At 42.8% G+C, this 20,174-nt stretch overlaps 1 protein-coding gene across 1 annotated transcript in view; it reads left to right on the top strand.

The window, feature by feature from the left end:
• Window positions 1-20,174, top strand: part of igsf3 (immunoglobulin superfamily, member 3) — a 71,696-nt gene that overhangs the window by 21,986 nt on the left and 29,536 nt on the right. Inside the window, exon 3 of the mRNA XM_008275626.1 lies at window positions 18,595-19,014. Coding sequence (XP_008273848.1) covers window positions 18,595-19,014 — 420 coding nt within the window. The remainder of the gene's footprint in view (window positions 1-18,594; window positions 19,015-20,174) is intronic.

The following is a 20,174-nucleotide window of genomic DNA, read 5'->3' as shown; positions in this document are numbered from 1 at the left end:
CCCCGAGGCATTACCCACAATACAACTGGCGCTATAGGGGTGCGTTTTAAATAGTCTCTGCCTGATGTGACTCCTAAGGTTAATACAGTTACTAACCGCCATACAAGTTCTAAATGCAATTAGCCAGCACAAATTGAGGAGACTGAGAAAGAAAGAGGAAGAGGGAAAAGGCTAGAGATGAGACCCAGGAATTTCAATTAAGGAAAGAGAAAACTGTTGGGCAAATCGTTTTCAGAACAAGCCACAGCAAAATACCACATTTCTCCAGTCACACTATTCATTTGCATTATATTTATGGCCTGTGTGTTCTTTACTTTCTGCATTCACCAGATGAAAACGCGGCCAAACCGGAAGCTAGAAATTTGTTTGCACACCGTAGCGATGCCTACCAAGGTCAAAAAGCAATTATCTGTTCTGTCTGCATGTTCCCACACACGTACAACTCTTACGTGTAAGTGTTCATGAAGAGGGCAGAGAACAGTAGTGTTGGTTTTTCTTTGCGCAACTCAGACGGTGCGCCGCTAAACATACATACCCAGTCAGAGCGGCTGAATCACGCTTCTGCTGAGCTCAGCATTGCGAGTGTGTCTGATTTGTGTGTCTCCCCTGCCTTTCTTTTCACGAGGGAGTTGACGCTGCCAAGCTGCACTCCTCTACTTCACTTAATGAGATAGACCGAATGGGGAGATGTCATCTCACATTCTATCTCTTACACTGGGTGACACGGAGACCCCGCCCCTCCATTTTCCTCCTCTCCATGCTGTCTCCCCCATCTGAATCCTGCTCACTCCATCAATCCGAAGCTCCAGATTCGATTCTTCCCCCCCCCGCCTCGGCCCGATGTCGGTCATGCAGGTATATGGTTTTGTCAATACAGCTGTTCATTGAACTTTATCACGGGAGAAAGGCACTAGGGTGATTGAAGCGCAAGATTGTGGAGGAAACCAGTGATTGAATGAAGACAAGGAAGGAAGGATGGGAAGCAAAATCTCAAGATAGGAATCTTTTTTATAAGGAAAACATAAGGTTGAAGCCTTGTGTTGACAAAGAAATGTGTAATAAGCTGTTGCCTGTTAGAGGAAAAGGTGTATAAAGGAGAAAAGTGTAGATGAATAGACAAGCAAAGTTGTATCTCTGTGTCTCTTGGTATTGATCGGAAGCACAGGCCTGATTGTGACTGGAGCATTTTTTCTCTTACGTCTCTCGATGCAGTGACGCTTTAATTTTCCTGCTTTCGCTCTGGCTGACCGTACAATCACCCCTGTGTCTGTTATAATTTAATTTCCATTGCTGCCATTTGTGTGTGTGTGTGTGTGTGTGGATGCGCAGACACCTTCCTTTCTTTTGTTGGGCAAATTTCAGTTTGACGCCATCGTAGTTAGGGGACATTTCTCTGTTAATGTGATGGTGTGGCAAGTCCTCATAGCTTCAGAGGGCTTATAAGTGTTGAACATGGTTTTAGGGTAAGGTAATAATTAAGTTGAGGACAGCAAAAAGGTTGTGTCAGGCATTTAGTTGTAAAGTTAGAGGAAGGGGCTAGGGAATACATTATGTTTATTAGTGTCCTCACAAACACACAAAGATGTGTGTGTGTGCATGTGCGCGTATGCACAAACTGGCTCTAAGCTGCGGACCAGGCAGGACTCCAAATGGAAAGAGATTTTATCGCTATGTCTGGCTTGCCATTTCCTTGCACATCTCATCTACTTTAGCAGACAGGGATTCCTACTCAATAACATTACTACCGCTCTGACCCACCATACACAGACGCATGCATGTACACACTCTGGAAACACAAACACAGTCACAGTCACACACTGTAGTGAGCTGTCAGTCAGGACAGATGTCGCACCCATAATTGAGTCTGAGAGGGACTGTGCTGTAGTGCTCCCATTGGAGCACACGTTTTCGACTGAACATCACTTAGAGGGCTTTAACAACCCAGCGGATCAGTGTGTTAGACAATGCAACTGCTGAATAGAACATGTAGCACTGTGAATAAAATGGCAGTGAACAGGGCAAAGCAGACACCTTGGTGCTCTGTAGTCCTGGAGGACAAGCTGTACTGCACTGCATGCACATGTGTAAATTGGGTGTATTCAGTAGGTGGCTTGAATAAAATGTAACCCGAAATGGGATATTTTACACCAATTCTATGGCCCCATGGTTGAAACTCAACTTGGGAGGAGGAGAGACTGCATTTCAAATTTGTCTTCAGATGCAGTCTCATCACAAAATCATATCTGGCTCGCTGATATTATGATATATATATTATAACACGCTGTTTTAAAATGAAAATGATCTCTGTCCAGACAAGTGTTTCAGAAATATTCTTCTTCCACCTGAAGATGCATGTCAGGGCCAATTGGGGTAGTTGAATATTTTGTAGCTATTTCTTAGAAATCACAGCTTCATTGATAAAATGATCCCACTACACAGTGTTTTTCTCTCAGCCTCACCCAAAACTGCAGCTTCATGTCGGGCTGATAACACAAATTGCTCAAGTAATAGCTAGTCACTGCGCGTGTAGCATGATGAAATGTAGAAGTAATGCGTGTAATTTGTTATCCATGTTGAAATAACCGCTTTTAGTCAAGGCTGATGTCGTTTTTCCCCCCAAAAGGGTCATGTGATGGGGCGTAAAGAATCAGACAATGATACGTAGTGACTGATAAGACGGGAAGTGAATGTCGGTGTCTGGATCATTGTTTGAAAAGTAAAATGGCTAAAATGAAATCGTAGAGTTTTTGTAATTAAAGTGGTGACAACAGCAAAAGTGTCATTTTAGGGTTCTTCAAACACTCGAGTAGTGTGTATACTAAGCACAAATATAGCAAAAGTGAAAAATGTATCACCGTGGGTGTTCCTCAAGGTGGCTCTTAGGATTGCTAACAGCCTGGACCTTACAATGACTTTGAGAACCTGGGCAGACACAGTCGGTTTGGACAAATTCACAGTGTACAGTAGCAAAGTCAAAGAGGACCAAAGTCATAAGGCTACAGATCTTCACAGGTCCAATTTTTTAGGCCCCAAGTTAAAAAGTACCCTGTGGATAACGTATCAGAACCTGTCATTACAACCTGTCATCCATAAATATAATTTCAGATCTGATCCAAAAGTTCTTTTTTCAGAAGAACAAACACTGATGTTGGCAGCAGCATGAAACTCATTTAATTACCAACCAGCCTGGTCAAGAGGCTCTTTACATGTCATTTCTCCTGCACTCACACCACATTTTTGTCCTGTGATAATTATAATAAGAGGGATCTGTTCTCGCCACCCTACCTGATTACACGTCAAATAATTTGCACCTGATTCAACTCAGGTCCCAGATCTGGTCTTGGATACTGGGGACCCACTTTACCTGTGGAGACCTCTGGACAATATGCCCTGCCTGTTGCTCCACGTATCGCTCCTAAGGTGGGTGATGGGCCAATTATGAGGCTGTTAATCTAAATGCGCTCATAGCTTACAGACACGCTTTCAAGCATATACACTGCCTCGCGTGTTTAGCCTGTTACCCTTATGAAAATACAAATGGTGTCAGCGATGCTCTGCATTTAGCTCATCGCCCACGCTACCGAGTTAGGCTAATGAGAAAGGATTTAATGTGTTAACAAACTACAAAATAACAAAATGCACGTGTGTGTGTGTGTGCGTGCGCGCGCATTTGCCGCTGTGTGTTGAGTGTATACGTTTATTATTGTTTATATAATGGACTAAAGATGCGCCACTGTTCCTCTGGGTGATTTGATTAGCTTAGCTGCGTGCTAACCCTCGGGGGCCCGCTGCCTCGTCTCTGCGAGATTAACAGAGCACAGCCACAGTTTGAATATGAATTCAGCATGAATATGGATGTGAATGAATGTGCTAAAGAGTGTTTGTATTCACAATGTTAAAAATGTGTGTTGGTAAAGAGTGGAACTTGCAGTGTAATAGCCCCCAGCGGTCATATGGTTGTGAGTGTGGTCCAGGACACTTGGTCTGCTGCTGCTGCATTGTTTGATGTTCGCGGTTGCTTTGAAGCCTTATCTGAGCACAAGGGGGGCAGGAGTTCTTTTTTTTCTTCCTGGTTCAAGCTCCACATCTGATAACCTCTTTTGACACGGACACAGACAGCCATCCGAATCCATTTGCACACGTTCGTACGTACGAAAACATGCACAGATGTTGGCGCTCGTGCCCTCACTTACAGCAGGTTATTCAGGCACTTACAGACACATTAGAGATGCTGAGACATGCACTCTCTTCAGAGATAGATCCTGTGCTTGGAGAAGTAGAGTACTGGCATTGTTGAGGAGTAAATGCACCCATGCAAATTATTCGTCTTGCAATATGCCAACTAGTGGTTGGCAATGATGCATTCATTTGTGCAACACAGCTGGCTGTGGTCTCAAACACATAAGCTGCACTCCATTTAGCCGTGCCAGCGTGATGATTGTTACGTAGCATCAAGCGATGGGGAAGAACGAGCAGGCGGCATATGAGGCGGAAGATGATGTGAAGTGTCTATCAAGTTAATCAACCTGCAGCACGTCACTAAAACGCTGTAGTACTCCTTACCGATTCTTCAAGTCAGCGGGAATTGCACAGTAACTCTTTCATGTCAGTAGGCCAGGTATTGTTTACAGTGCTGTATGGTGTTTGGTTTGCGTGCACATGTTTTGTGTGCCAAAGTGGAATGCACTGATCTCAAACCAGCGTTATGAAGGTGGCGTTTCGGAGTGCCCCCACAGACCACACCCGACTGTAGTCACTGGTGTGGCCTGAGACACAACACATTATTCCACAGAGACGGTTGTTAGGTGCAGCAGCGCTTTGCCTCCGTTCAAGATGGGAGACGTGTTGGAGTTGCTCTTCGCAGTCCTTATTGACATGCTTGTGCAAAGAAAGTCACAAGTAGGTGTATTTCTCTGATGCCGGTTTAAAGATTAGCATCACACCCACCTCATTAGCATGCTAATCACAGCCTCATTATTTGCAATGGGAAACCGAGATTTAGTTAAAACGTCTGATGTAATGGATTTGAGTGTGGGCTGTAGAGCCAGCTGCAGGCTGTTTTTGAGTGCTGGTGTAGAATTGAAAAGTAAAAAGTGGAGAAGCCTGGGAGGCTAAACTCAAGGCAAGCAAGCTGATGGCCCTCAAGTTCCGTCTCAGGGACTCACTGCTATCGAAAATCTGTTGTAGCGATTCCAACAGTGCACACACACACATGCACACACACACACTTGCAAATATCTAAATGCTTTGGTAAGGACACCCTTTGTGTAATGTTGCACACAGACAAACAGACAGAAGCGTGACCGGTTCCTCCCCTCTCCGTTGACTGCGAGGCAGACGCCGGACATATGCTGCCACCTGTGCCCGGGTGGCCACCTTTCAATGTGGGTAGAGAGAGGTGCATTTGTTTGTGTGTGTGTGTGTTTGTGTGTGTGAGAGAGAGAGAGACAGCGAGAGAGAGAGAGAGAGGGGGCTGGGGTGGGGTTGGCATATGCCTAATTCCCTTCAGTGTTGGCAGCTCAGACGGACAGTTGCTCCCTCATCTGCTGCCCTGCTGGATGGATGCCTGGTGATTGAGCACTGTCCACCTCCCTCAGCCACACTCTGCTCTCTCCCCCTCAAAGACTCTGTTTGTCATCCACCAGCACAACACATGTACAGTTGCTCAGACTCCGCACCTCTGGTCCGCCTCACACTCAACCTCTGCTTTTCGCTTGCTCTGATGAAGTGATACTCTAGATCTGGTCAGTTTGTGTGTGTGTGTGTGTGTTTTTTTTTTATGCGCAAAAGGCTTCAGATAATTATTCTCGGAATTGAATGCCAATGCACCTTTTTTTAGGGCCAAAAAGCAAGGCTTTGTACTCTGATTAAAACACATTGATATGTTCTGTAAGGTTTATGTGCACACACACACACACAGTAGCACGCAGAAATGGTCAGATGGCTGGGGCTATAACTGGTTCTATCCTCAGGGAAGTCTTTAATTGGTCACAGTGCTTTACCATCTGGGGCTGGAACAACGATGGAGGGAGAGATGAAGGGAGATGGTGGGAGCTCCTGTAAGGGTTATAGAGAGAGGAGGGAAAAAAAAAAAAGTGCTGGAGAGACAGTAAGTGCAGCACAGGGATGGAGCTTATTAGTTTTAATACTTGCACCTCCAGTGATATTACAATCATAATATACTTGATAAATGCTGTTTATAGTGTACAAGTGGGAAGGTGTGTGAATGATTGCGCACGGTGTGTCCCTGTGCTTGCATGCAATCATGTGTGCCTGTAGGTAGATGGGGTTTTGCATGGCAGCATCTGCGTGTTTCTGTGTGTGTGTGTGTGAGTGTGCAGAAGCGGTAATGAGTCTGGGATGTGTTTTTGTGCTGATGTTGGCAGTCGGAGCAAAACCCTGCACATGTGCTAACAACCTCCAGGACAGTACCAACGGAGAAGACAAACAAACCCACACAGGGATGAAGTCTGTATATATTTCTGTCTTCATGCAGAGCTGTAATTCATGTTATTTGGATACATGAGCAGATGGAAGATACCAAAGAAAGCATGTGGCAGATGGAAAGATGGATAGTTTAGATGTTGGAGATGAAGAGAAACATTAGGAAGATAAAAAAAAGAAAAAAAGAATGATAGTGGATTGGGTGGGTGGGAGGGGGGCAGTGGAAGGAATATTTCATGTGTTTAGGCATGATGAGTAAATCTTTGATGCTCTAACGGATTTCAGTCAACGATAGCTTTGCACACAGCTCTTCTCAAAATGCTCTTAGGAAGATTTGTCTTTCATACTCCCACCTCTCTTCAGACTACCCCTCCTCTCACGCCTTGCCTTTTTAATCTCTCGCTTACTCTCCATCTTCCCAACGCGCTCACTCAGGCTCATTTCCTGGCTGCGCCTCAGCGAGAGGTAGTGCGGCGCTGTGCATACGTACGTACGTGCGTGCGCGCGTGCCCATGTATGTTTGCGCTTCTTAGTTAGTGTTAAATCCCTCTCTTCTGCCTTTGTGTAAACAGTGTCTCATATTTGAAAGCTTCTCCTCACCGCGGATCCCTCTCTTATCGCAACATTCAGCCTTTTAACTCCACGTCACCATTCTCCTGCTACAATAACAAAGCCCACTCCTTCACTCACTGCCCATCTTTCTTTTCTCTTCCTCTCCCACTTTTTCCTTTTGTTATGCCGCTACCTCTCAGTGAGAAATGTGTGGACACATGCTTAGAAAAAAACCCCATACAAACAAGCCGTTGAGACCGAGTGGTGAATACACATTTGAAACATATGTGTCATCATTATTTCCATTTACTGTCACGTACGACTTTGCTGTGTCCCTTTAGTATTCTCCTTGTAAATGTGATTTTCTGGAAAAGAGTTGGCATTCACCTTAAGGACATTCTTTCAAGAAATACTATTAAATTTCTAAATAAAGTAACAAGAGGAAGTGTGAAAATGGTAGGCGTTCCTCTCATTTTTTTATTCTCCTTTTAGCTCTGTTTTACTCTCCATCAGGCCCTTGTTCACTTGTATTCACCAGCGTGTTGCCAATTACGTTTTTCTGCTAGCCAGCACTGGGCACGTAATGTAGTAGCTTTATCTGAGCTTTTAGCAGAAAGTGGCTGCATGCTGCTGCTGGAAAGAAAGCTGTTGAAAGAAAGAAATTGGAAAAAAAAAGAATAGAAAAATAGTTTGCTCATTGACTGTAGCTTCGAATGTATATAAATAACAATGTCCTGTAGAGCTGATGGGGAATGCAAAATACTGTTTGCCCCATGAGGGACACCTTCGACATTGTATGTAGTGATGCAGTGGATCGGTAATTTAAAGATATTGAGAGCCGTTTTTGGAAAATAATATGCTGGAGTTTAACATTTAGATGTTATCATGCTTAATGCTCCATTGACTGAATTTGACGTCTCGTTTATCATCTTGAACCTCTTCTGCCGCCCTCACAAAAATCAGTAGGAAAATAAAAGTCCATTAGGATGAAACACTTCCAGAACTTGCGGTAAAAGTCGGATGCTGCGATAGAGTTAGTGGCCCTCTGATTCATGTATTCTGCAATCCAGTAAGTAAGAAGCCATATCGTGCCACTAAGTTCTGTTATTATTAACCTACGATATGTTTTTTTTTTTCTCCCTGAAATGTTGTGTTAATAAGTCGCTCATCCCTCAGGACTGTGTGTGATTCAGTGACCCAGTGCAGCTGAGTCACAGCTCTGGAGGAAATGTTTGGGTGAGCAGAGGGGAATACCTCAGTCACTTATACTCATCTGTGTGTCAGAGAGCAGCTGCTCCCTCAGGCTTGACTATCTCTGTGTTCGGGTGGGTTTGGAGGGGAGAGAAAGAGACGCTGCCCAACTTGGATGTGCCTCTCCTCCTACCCTAAGGTGTAATGAGTCATAATGGTCACAGGGGCCTGTCTCTGTTTCTCTGACCCTCTTGCACACACTTAAATACACACTAGGAAGACGCTAGTACTTTCGCCACTATTGGGACTCGCTAATACATCAAAAAAAAGTTGCAATAATGTCATCATCTGACTGATATGTCGAGAACAAGCCGGTTAAAGAGGGATCAGTATTCTAAAAAGTGCGCCTTCCTGTATTCTAATCATTAAAAAGGACGAGCTGGAACAGAAGGGACCCTGATAAAAACAGAATAAGTGATAATTAGGAGCTGACAAGCAACTCGTCTAACGAAAAATGAAACTCACCAGATAGTGTGAGAGAGAGGACGTGGATGGGAGGCGGCGGTGCGTAGATGGAGAAGAAGAAAAAAAAAAAAGAAGGCTCGAGTGGGGAGAGACTTGTGAGGAGAAAAATGGGACAGAGCCTGAGTACGAACGACAGTGTAAAGAGACAGAAAAGAATGCTTGAGAGACCTCTTTATTAAATGAAGAGGCCTTTTCCTTTCAGTCATCGCGACCTCTGTTACAGCACACACCTACACTCGCACACCCACCGAAAGTGATGTTCCGTTGGCAGGAGACCTCGCAGCTCCTCGCCGAAAATCTCATAACAGCATCTGTAAGATCTCTCATATCCTCTCACCCTTTTCAGCCTCTCCACCCCCCCCACCCATATCTGTTTCATCTCTCCTCACATTTTTAGAAGATTGGATGTGGTGTGATATAATAAGACAGTGTGGAAGTCTCTTTGATCGGCCGAGATAGTGCGAGACATTCAGCTCGTAGTGCCTCATTTAAAAAAGCTAATTACCGACTAATTTGTTTTAGTTTGCTTTTATAAAAATCCCAAATTTGGCAGCTTACAGCGCGGGGTTTATTCTCAATCAGTGGCCTGTGATCCTGATAATAAAAAAAATTATTAATGCATTCAAAACATATTATTAATAACGCATTAATTGTGTTTGCTCTGCACACGACAGAAAAAACTTAACTTCAAGCGTTTTCTGGCCTAATTCTATTTGCTCACAGATTTCAGTGAGTGTGCTGGCTTTCCTTATTTGCATGGTGATGGCCTCCGCAGTGGTCCTTGGGGATTGAGCACTTAGTTATTACTGTAAAAAGAGAGGGACACCTCTGGCGTGACTCTAATACCGGCAGGTTTGCCTTTAAATGACAGACGGCTGAAGGTAGACACACAAAAAATGTGACGGGAGAAGAGGCAAAGGTTAACATGCGAGATAAAATCCAAACTTCGAGGATTTTTTTGACAGCATGGTCGTATTAATCTGTGAGAGGAAAATTCTGTTTTCGAAGAAGATTGACATATTTTTATGACAGTTATTTGATTCCTCAAAGAAATTCTGCGCTCGCTGATAAGCCAAGAATGTGTACTGATACGGTAATTATGTGTTTAAAAAAAAAGTAATGGGTTCTGTTTCTTTTGTTACATGCGTGAATGTTATGTTAATGAAATATTTACTCATTATGCTCTTATTTGGTGATGTGAAAATCATTCATGCCTCTGACCAAGATCTTAATTGTGTCAGATATTTGAGTGGCTTGCAAACTGAGAGATGTGGGCTGGTTACAAATAATTCAGTCCACAGAACCGTCCAATTACAAACTATTGAATGTGATGTTTTTGTTTCTGGTCGGTTTTTGTCGTGTGTCCAACGACATCAACACCGTCTCTACCGTCAAAACTTTAACCAGAAGACTAAATTCAAAACCTTTAGTAATTACTTTTGTGATTATTGTGTAATAGCTCAGGAAATTGAATGTGTTTTTAAAGATAGCACTGAAATTATTGGTTTGTTTTGATGATTGAATGAAAAATGGATTGACCAATTATATCTAAGCAACCATCAAAAGTGTGTGGTTGTTTTTTTTTTTTGAGGCAGTATCAAGCGGTCAGTGGATTTGCAGTTAAAGAGCAAGCCTCAAGCTGTGGTAGTTGCAGCTTGACTGCAGCCGATAAGATCTGCAAGCATCAGTTGCCATTTTAAGCGGCAGGTTGACAGTTGCTGGCTAAGAAATGACAAGTCTGCCTTTATTATTCTTTTTTTCTGAAATCAAGGACTATTTTTGTGAGAATTTTTCTGGGGTTAATTCTTCATAGGAACGTTGCGAGAGCTGTGCAGAGCTTATAATCCTTTCATGCTTTTTTCTATCTTTCCCCCAATTTTTCTTGACACTTTTTGTTCGTGGAAGTTTTTCAAAGATGCGGTCAACACGGGACCTAATTTATGGTGAACTACTACCAGTAGTAACAACACACCAAAGCTTCATCTGACAGTGAGCACAGCAGCATTTGAGTAAATAGAAACATAAAATCTCTGCATACTGTACATTGTGGAAAAAACAACAACAAAAAAACCCAGCAGGCCTTCCTATTAAACCATCTAAGCACATAAATGCTATATTACCAAACGTTTTGGTATGATTTTTACGCCTTTGTTGCGCAACATATGCAGAAATCAGCAAAAAAAACCAACTCAGAAAACAGATCGGGCAGAAGGCGTTGTGTTCTGTATCTTAGATTCAATTAGGTGCAGGGCTTATCTGATCATCTGCGTGTGTTGTATTATGGATGTACCCCCTGCTGTGGATCCAGATCCCCAAACGGCAGCCTTCATCTCGTGCCTTCTTTTTTTTTTTTTTTTTTTCCACGTTCACCTCCTTCTTCTGTGTTAAAGAGAGCTCCCACGTGTCTCTTTTCTCTGGCTCCAAGTCACGATCGTTGGTTTGCCCTTTTTTATCCCGCCCTGTTTTACTCCGTATCGTGTCCCTGTTATCAGTACAGGCTCTTGGGAATAGTGTGTAGACCTGAGTCGTCACAGTTTGCTTTACTAGTTGCTCACAGTGGTTTGTAAACCCGCTTGATTCCCCGGTCTCCTGAGATAGTCCTCGCTTTGTGTGTTGTTTGGCAGATTTGTGTTAGTGTGTGCATGAATTTAGGGTACTGAAGAAAGAGTGACAAGTACACTATCTATATATAGGCTACAAACGGAATAATAATAATCTATCAGAAAGAGTTTTCTTTTGTTTTTTTACATCCTAGCCTGGAATCAGAAGGAGTTGGTGTATATGTGTGCGGTTGGGTATGTGTGGATCAACCAACAGAGCACTACCCCTTTGTTCATCTTCGACCCTTTCTTCTGCTCCCTCTTCATCCTCACCATCTTTCCTCTTCCTCCCGCTTTCTCCTCCTCTCTCCTCTCTCCCAATTTCCCAGTTGAACCACTTCATCCCTCATTCTGACTCATCAACAGCTCTCGCAGAGAAGAACAAAGGAGTGGAGGATGTGAATCGGCATGATATTGGATAATAAGAATGCGAAAGACAGGTGTAGGCACAGTTTCTGTATTTATCTTTGTGTTGCTTCCTCACCCAGTATGCCTGCATGTGTTGGAGGCATCCTGGGTCAGCAAGTGACGTCTGCTCAGTGATGAGGCTGGACTCGCATGAAGTGGAGCTGAAGATCGCCCACTCACTCTGTTTTCCTCTCAGCAGTATTCTTAGTTTCACAGAGTAATTAACAATAATTACCCTACTGGCTCTGCCAAATGTCCATTTGCTTTGCAGCAACACACACACACACACACAAACACACACACAAACAGACACTTAAGGCCATTAGCCACTGAAAAATGGTAACCACTTCAGCTGTGGTTCTACATCTGCAGTGCTTGGCAGTAGTACCTCTGAATGACATACAGTATGAGGCCAGAAGTTTGTGGACATGCTTGTCCTTACTTTGTTTGCTTGGCTTGTCTAGCTCGGGGCTTAGGCCACTGGTTTCAATTATCTTGCAGCATGCAGTGACATTTTCAACAATAATGTGCTTCCAAGTTTTTGGAAATGGTGTTATGGGGGTTATTCGTGGCAAAGCTCTCGCATAAAAAGTGAAGCCCAGCAGTGAGGGTTTACAGGTCTGATGTGGGAGAACGTGACTGTGGTGTTGATTCAACCCCATCCAACATGAATTGTAATGACAACAGTCAGCCAGGCCTTATCAACCAGCATCACTAATGCAGCACTGAATGAGAGCTGCCCAGTGCAACCACTAGTCTGATCTTTATCCTGCTGGTTCAGGGTCTTAACTGGCAACCTTCCGGTCAAAAGGTCACTTCTCTAATCTTTACCCCCTTGTGGAAAGCCTTCCCGCAAAAGCTGAAGATGTCACAGTTGCATATTAACGCCCGTGGATTCAGAATGAGATGTCCAACGACTTGACGTCTGTGTGCATGCATTTGTGTTGACAGTAGAGAGGGGATGCTTTTGTGAGCTTGAACATTTGTAGCAGTGGTAACATCCGGAGGGCAACGCGAATCACTGCAATTTCTCCAGTAGTCATGCTCTTCCTTTAAAAAAAAAAAAAACACTTCAGAGAGCAGAAAGTGTTAGGGTGTTGGATCTTTACTATTTGCTGTACTTGTTCCATCTTTAAAAAAAAAAAAAAAAAACACAAGTCCAGAATCACTCATATGTGAAACTACCAAACCCACAAACAAACACTGCTGTTTGATGTTCTGCTGCTTGTGTTTCTCTGAAAGGAGTCTGTACTGCTTCTGTACCTTCAGCTGCTATCTGACACACCGGAGACAGATGTAAAAAAAAAAAAAGAAAAAAAAGTTTGGATTCATGCAAAGTGTACAGATCAGACTTAATAAATTATCATCTTTTTCTCCTCGTGTCATCTTTGCAAAAATCCCTTTTCCTTCGTCGCCATGTCCTCGTGTCCCCCACACTTCTATCCCGGTGTGACTGGACTTAAAAGGCCAGCTAGAGGGATGACAACCGTCACTCACTTCACAGGACTGAAAGAGTAGGGGAAGATCAGGAATGGAGGGAGATGAAAGCAAAAATTGCAGATGAGGTAGAGCAGGAAGAGAGTAGTTTTAAAGATTTATGGAGGATTGACGGCTTCTGTGTCAGTCAAAAAAAAGCAAGAATAACACAGGAATACTTTTCTTCACATCCACACATGAGAAGCCCCATCTCAAAATGTGAAAGATTACCTTATTCACTGGAGAAAAATACTATAATCGCTAACATTTTGAGATTCCAGTCTCTCTAAATGTGATACAAAATGAGGAAAATCATCTGAAATCTTTCATAAAGATCTTTAAAAGTTGATTTTTTTTATGATAATAAAGACGGAGTTGCAGTGAACACATGCAGAGTTTTTTTTTTTTTTTGCAGTGAAGTAAAATGAGTAGCTATGATGCTACACGTTTTAAAGATGTTTTGAAGATAAAAATGCAATGAGAAGAGACACTTTCAACTTCAGCTCCCTGACAGGGTTAGTGAAGGGAATTGAACGGGTTCATTAAAACCTCCAAAGATACGGATATCTGACATTTGCTCGTTTTAATGTGCTTGTCGTGTTTGTTTGCTGGTGTGTGTTTGTATCAATCAAATCGCAGAGACAACACAAAGATAGTGGCACTAATGTTATTTTTAAAAACATATCTTATAGTTAAACCACAGTTTTTGGACTAGGTAGGAGTTACATGTCAAGACTTGGGACTTTTTAAAATTTTTGTTGTCAACAAATCCAATGAAATGACCTAAACTATCAATTTTTTTGTTGGTCCTTCACTACTTTCTCCTTGTGTCACTCAGCTCTAAGCCCATTCATACCTAATGAGGACAGAAATCTTTACACAAATTAAGCATTTTTTTTATAATTTACAAAAAAATATATACACGTACTTAAGTTTTTTTTTTTTGTAACTATTAGTCAAATAGAAGTAAGTAGTACTTCACATCACAGCAGTGCACTTATTTCGATTTAGAAAGTGTTTCACAAAAACAAACAAGCAAAAAAAATCAAAAAATCCAATTATAACTGGTCGATAGTGTCCCTTAAAAAGAAAAAAAGAAGAGGCGGCAGACCACTTAATACTTTCAGCACTATTTTCATGGTGCCTCCAAGCTTTTAATATGGTCCTCTCTCTTGTTTTTTCATTTCTTTTGTTCATTTCTTTTCTCCCAACTATTACTATGTTTTTCTTTATATCAGACAGTGGTATTAACCCTGTTTTCCAAATCAGGTTTTCAATTGTTTTTTTTGCTCAATTTTGCCATTTTAATATCCTTATAATTGACCCATGTGCAGTTTTGTTTTACCTAGAATTCATAGTCTAGTGGCTCTAGAGAGTGAAGAAGCAGTTGCACATAGACATCTGTCTGAAGTCTGATTTTTATTTACGTCTACATTCTTGTCAGTGTCTACCTTTGTGAAATCGTCCCTCTGTGAGTTAGTGGGTTATTATCCCTGCAAGACTTTGCGTCCCTTAGTATAAATTACAGTGCTTATCTTTATTGTCGTGAAGAAACATGCCACCCAGTGCACTGATGTGTTTGTAATAGTCTCTGGACAACAGCTGAGGCTCTTAGCTCAGTTTGAGAAAGTCAAAAGAAGTAAACATGCCTCTATTTACAACAGAAATTATTTGCCCAGGCTTGACCACGCTTTGGTTACACTTAGTAGGAGGATCAGTGCATTGTTGGATTTGGTTTTTTGTGGGATTTTGTTGACTGCAAGAAAAACATAGACAGTCGTGGTTGTAATTAGGCCCACAGCAGATAAAATAATTCAGTGCAGTGTCCTCGCAAGTGACAAACATGAATGTGTGTTTGTGTGTGTGCCAGAGAATGCCATCTCATGCTGTTCTTAATCCTTCCCAGATTGAGGTCACTGGGGCTATTGGAGGATCTCAGTGTGTTTACAACCTCCGCCCGAACCCTTGGAACGGCTGAGATTGGCTGGTGTTATCTGATTGGTTACGTCTTCCCGACGTATATTTGTGCAGGGGATCCGATTGGGCTGCGGGACTCGAGATGAAGTCAAAGTGTTAAATATCTCTATAAGAAGCGGGCGACGGGGCACGAAGAAGCAGCTTCACTCTCAATAGGTGTGTCTACAGAGGGATCGTGAGTCAGTTTCAGAATCGGGTTGGTGTTGGTGGGTGCGGTTGTTATAGTAACTCCTGACTGTTCTCAAAGGCCCCTCAGCATCATGTGGGAGGGTTGCTATGGCGACGGCAGGTTGTAGCGTAGGTGTGTTGTTGTGGTAACGGCATGTCTATGCGAGGCTGCTGTTCAGTCATTGTTGACTGGAGTGTCGGAGCGAGAGGACTTGGTAACAGCGGGTTCACGGGGAGCAGAACTGGGCTTTAGTTATGCATGTGTAATGAAAATGATCAGCGGTTTTTCAGAGGGAACACCTAATGGTACAAGACATTAGGCTGAGAGTAATTTGCATCCGCCACAAAGGGCTTGGTAATGTAGTTAAAATCTGTATGCCGGTGATTAGTACGGATATAGCAGCATGGGACGTGTATGCAAAATCTCAAACTGATTTTCAAAGTGAACTTCACATGAAAAAAAAAAAACCTCTTCAAATCTGTAAAACAGAAATTCACTTACAAATGTGGTTTCTTTATTTAATCATTCAGAATTATTCATTCATATAACCCAAATGTTAGAACAGTGTTGGAGTGAATCTGAAAGTTAGTAAATGATAACGTTGAAAAATTATCGTCCAGCAGTTTCCGCCGGCACAGCCAAGCGCTCGGCTTAAATCTGTTCTAAATCAAGCATTTGAGAATAAACACTAGGCTCAGTAAGATTCCCATGTTAGTCGTTTTATCATGCAACACACAAACAAATATATCAGCAGGATGGTTTTATTGCTGCCCATGACTACCATTTGCATCTCTTGCCGCTCGACGGTTTTTCGAGCACTCAAGGTAATTGAGAAGTGCATTAGAGGTCATATTCAATCAGACCTTGTCATTTTTTTTTTCTTTTTTCCAAGAATGCTGCAAACTATTGCAAAAAAAACCTGTTTATTTTTGTCTGGATTTAGTTTATACATCTCCAAAATGTTGCATCTTATTTGAACGCCACTGAGTCTGACCCACCTGATTAGTTACCTTCTTTTCCTGCCACTTTTGTTTTATCGTTGTTTCCCTCTTTGAGTGCCTTGTTAAACTCCCGTAACCAGATGTCAAGCCTCTTCTCTCCGCCTCCTCTATATTTTTTCTCTGATCTCTCTGTCTTTGTTCCCCCGTTTCTTTCATTAGTGATGTCGGTTTCTCTTTTCCCTCCATATTTAAATTTCACTCATGTTTTTTCACAGACTCGTCACGAGCGCACGCAGAGAGACACGTTTGGTGTGTGTGTGTGTAGCATGTAGCAGGTACTTGCATACGTTCAGAATATTGCAGGAGTAGTATTTCATGTTTTCGGGTTTACAAATAAACACGGTGCAGTTGTTTGCTGCAGCAAAAATAGCATGTATGTTTTTCACTTTTCACTTATTTCCACATATATATCTATTAACAGGGGTGCATATAGAATTTTTATTTGTACTCAGCTTGTGATTGAAAGAGTAAATCCACCGTTATGTTGCACAATACATAGGAAATTTGTGTATATGTTTGATTGTGGCTCAAACATGCATGGGTGGATTTTAGAAGTTCCCATTTCAATTCAATTCAATTCAATTCAATTTTATTTGTATAGCGCATATTTACAACAACAAGTCATCTCATAGCGCTTCACAAAGGCAGAGACAGAAACACCCAACAATCCAAAACATTTGGATTCCCTATAAGCTTCAGCAGTCCGCAAGCAGTCCGCAACAGTGGATTCCAATCATGAATGAGAAATTACTTAGTGGGTTTATTTTTTATTTTTCGAAACGTCCACATCAGCAAGAGGATGAGGTGTTGGTTATAAACACTAGATGTTGTTCTCAGCAGGCTTCCGGAAATTGGATAATCAGAGGAAAGTTTTTTTTTGTTTTTTTTTTAGGAAGGAGGGCCTAAAAGAAAATGCAGCTAATATTGTCTGAAGGCTCATCTGAGAGGCTGCACAATAGGCAGTATGAGACAAATAAAGAGTTTTTTGAAACAGTAAATCTACTGTAGTGGAGTCCCGAAATAAAAATATAGAGCTGGAAATGAGCATAATACGTCCCTCTTTATGAGTCTCAATAGCCGAGCTTCTTGACACTCCACCAGCATAAACTCGCACGATGCGCTTCAATTTTCTGGCTTTTAGGAAATACTCGCAGTCAATACATTGTCAACGCAAGAAAGCTTCTATCTGCATTATTTGCTAAATTAATTTAATCCCAGCCTAGCTTTAAATCTTAACCTTTATGGTAGTGCAGCCCCGTTTGACATCCTGACCTTATGACTTTTCTTCCATTTGGTTATCAGAAATGCATTAACTTCTTGAATTTTAAATCCAGTGCTCTCTCTCTCTCTCTCTCTCTCTGTCTCCCACACACACACACACACACACACATGCGTGTAGGCAGAGTGGCACCCTGATACACATCCAAAAATACTCCCATGGCTAATACAGGTTCCTAATAAAAGCTATACATGTTTATTTCTGTCGCTGTGTTTACTGTTTCCAGCCTGCTGTCTGAAATTATCACAACTTGATGTCTGTTTTGCTTCCTTGCACTTGGCTGTCCCCCTCTCTCATCTCTGTTGTTTTCAACCATCTGGCTTAAATTAAGTCCTTTATTCTCAGTTGTATTGTAGATGGAAGGATTGGGCTGAATTTATTACAGTAATTTTAACTTGCCGTTTGTATATTTAGGATGTGTGATCAAAAAAACGGTTGAAAAGTTTCGTAAGATGGAGTGTCGCTGTTAGATGACATCGTGTTTTGTTTGCTATAGCAAACCATATGGAATATAATGAGTTTGAAAGAAGTGCCAGAGGGGTCTCTGGAGGCATCTGGCTGCACGAGATAGATAAAATGCCATCAACACGTAGTGACATGTGAATGTCATGTATGGAGGAGGAAATAGAGGGCAGTCACCTCACAACAAAAAGCTTGGTTTCATTAACACTTCTTCCTCACGCCTCTTCCTGTGAGTAAATCAGATTATTAACCCTTTCAAGCACCCTGTTTATTTCCAACCTCCATAAAAGCAGCATATACCAAAAAAAGTCTGTCTCACTGTGTCTGGCGCTCCATAATTCACAACCTTTCACGGTATTTAAGACTTTTTTTTAAAGAGGGAGCGAGTTCATTAGTTATTTTAGGAACCAGATGTCACTTTTCTGAAATGAGTCATTCTAACATAGAAGTCTGCACATATCCTGACTCTGAGTGATAACTTTCTTCTTCTTCTTCTGTTTGTTCTTGCAGTCATCGCTGACTCGTTGACGGTGACGGCTCCAGCCCAGACTCTGTCCAAAGTGGAGGGCGACACGTTACAGCTTACCTGCGAGGTCTCTCGGACCACGATGCACCACACTCACCTGTCGGTCGGCTGGTACCTGCGATCCCCAGAGGACGCGACCGCTGCACCTCAGGAGTTGGTCACCTTGTCAAGGGACTTTGTTTTGCGCTCTGGAGGACCGTATCGGCAGAGGATGGCAGCGGGGGACCTCAGGCTGGATAAAACCAGTGCTACAGCCTACAGGCTGACCATTCACAAGCTGCAGCCAGTAGACCAGGGACTGCTTTACTGCCAGGCTGCTGAGTGGATTCAGGACACAGACGGAAGCTGGTTCGCCATGACCCGCAAGCAGAGCGACAAGACTCAGCTCCGTATTCAGCCTACTGGTGAGTGAATGGTAAATGGACTGCACTTATGTAGCGCTTTTTTACCATAACAGACAAAGCGCTTTACAATTAGCCTCTCATTCTGCATTCATTCAGCGTTTTGTGAGTGCATGTGCATGAATGGACCTACTATGCAAGGCGCTGCGCTTAGGGAGCAACTTGGGGTTCATGGCCTCGCCCGAGGAAACCTAGACACGTGGATGCAAAGAGTTGGACCCCAACCCTGTAATTAGTGTGGCCTTCCGAGCCACAGCCACAGAGTGAAGGGAAGAGAGTCTGTGGGAAAGAAGAGGGAGGGGTAGAGAGGGTAAAGACGTTGGTCTAGATCCCCGCTGTCCTTTTGACAGGCACACACGCCTGCATGTGGGCCGGGTTCTTCTGATTGCTGATCAGTATCGTGCACTAAGCTCATTAGCTTACTAAAAAGGGCTTAACTAAACCTCCACAGACTCCCTACTTTTGTATTTGTGTCTGTTTGATGGGCAACATTACAAGCACATCCAAGAATAAATTTAACCAGCTCCAAATAGCATGGGTGCTTGACAAGAGAGACCTATGGCGTCCGCATAAACAAGCTCCCCAGGCAACAAGTGGCCCAGGGTTCAGAAGCCAGAAATGGGTTTTTCAGTCACTTCTCACCCACAGTTCTGCTATCCTAGATTGTGCTGGAGTGCATTAGTGAGAGAATCCATGCTGGTTAAATGCCAAATCAGAAGGAAAAGATTCCCTAATGGAAGGGAGGAAGAGAGTTACCACCTGAGGGAGGGAGAGCAAAGTGGAGTGGGGGGTAGCATCGGGATGAGTGAGTAACAAGGGCTGCACGGTGGAAGTGTGTGGGAGAAAATAAGAGTGTGTTGGGGCGGAGGAATATGTCTCATATGATAATGATCTAATAAGCTGTCAACCTCCAGACCAGATGGACCAGAAACAAAGGCAGCTTTACGACTCCTCACATGTACTTATAGCTTCCCACCCGACTCGACCCCATCACATCCACATCCACTGTGCTGTGTTCCACATACATAAAGAATGTCTTTGTGTGCTTCCAAGAAAGGGCCTAGGAGATGGGTGATAAACTGCTTTGACATTAGCTCAATTACCAAGGAAGCACGCAGTGGCGAGTGTCTCATGCCAGTAAATCACTTCAAAGTGGAATCGTT

Source organism: Stegastes partitus, unplaced genomic scaffold, assembly GCF_000690725.1.
Source record: "Stegastes partitus isolate 25-593 unplaced genomic scaffold, Stegastes_partitus-1.0.2 Scaffold56, whole genome shotgun sequence".
NCBI lineage: Eukaryota > Metazoa > Chordata > Actinopteri > Pomacentridae > Stegastes > Stegastes partitus.
Note: the sequence above shows the minus strand (reverse complement) of the source record. Positions and strands in the feature narration are given on the sequence as shown.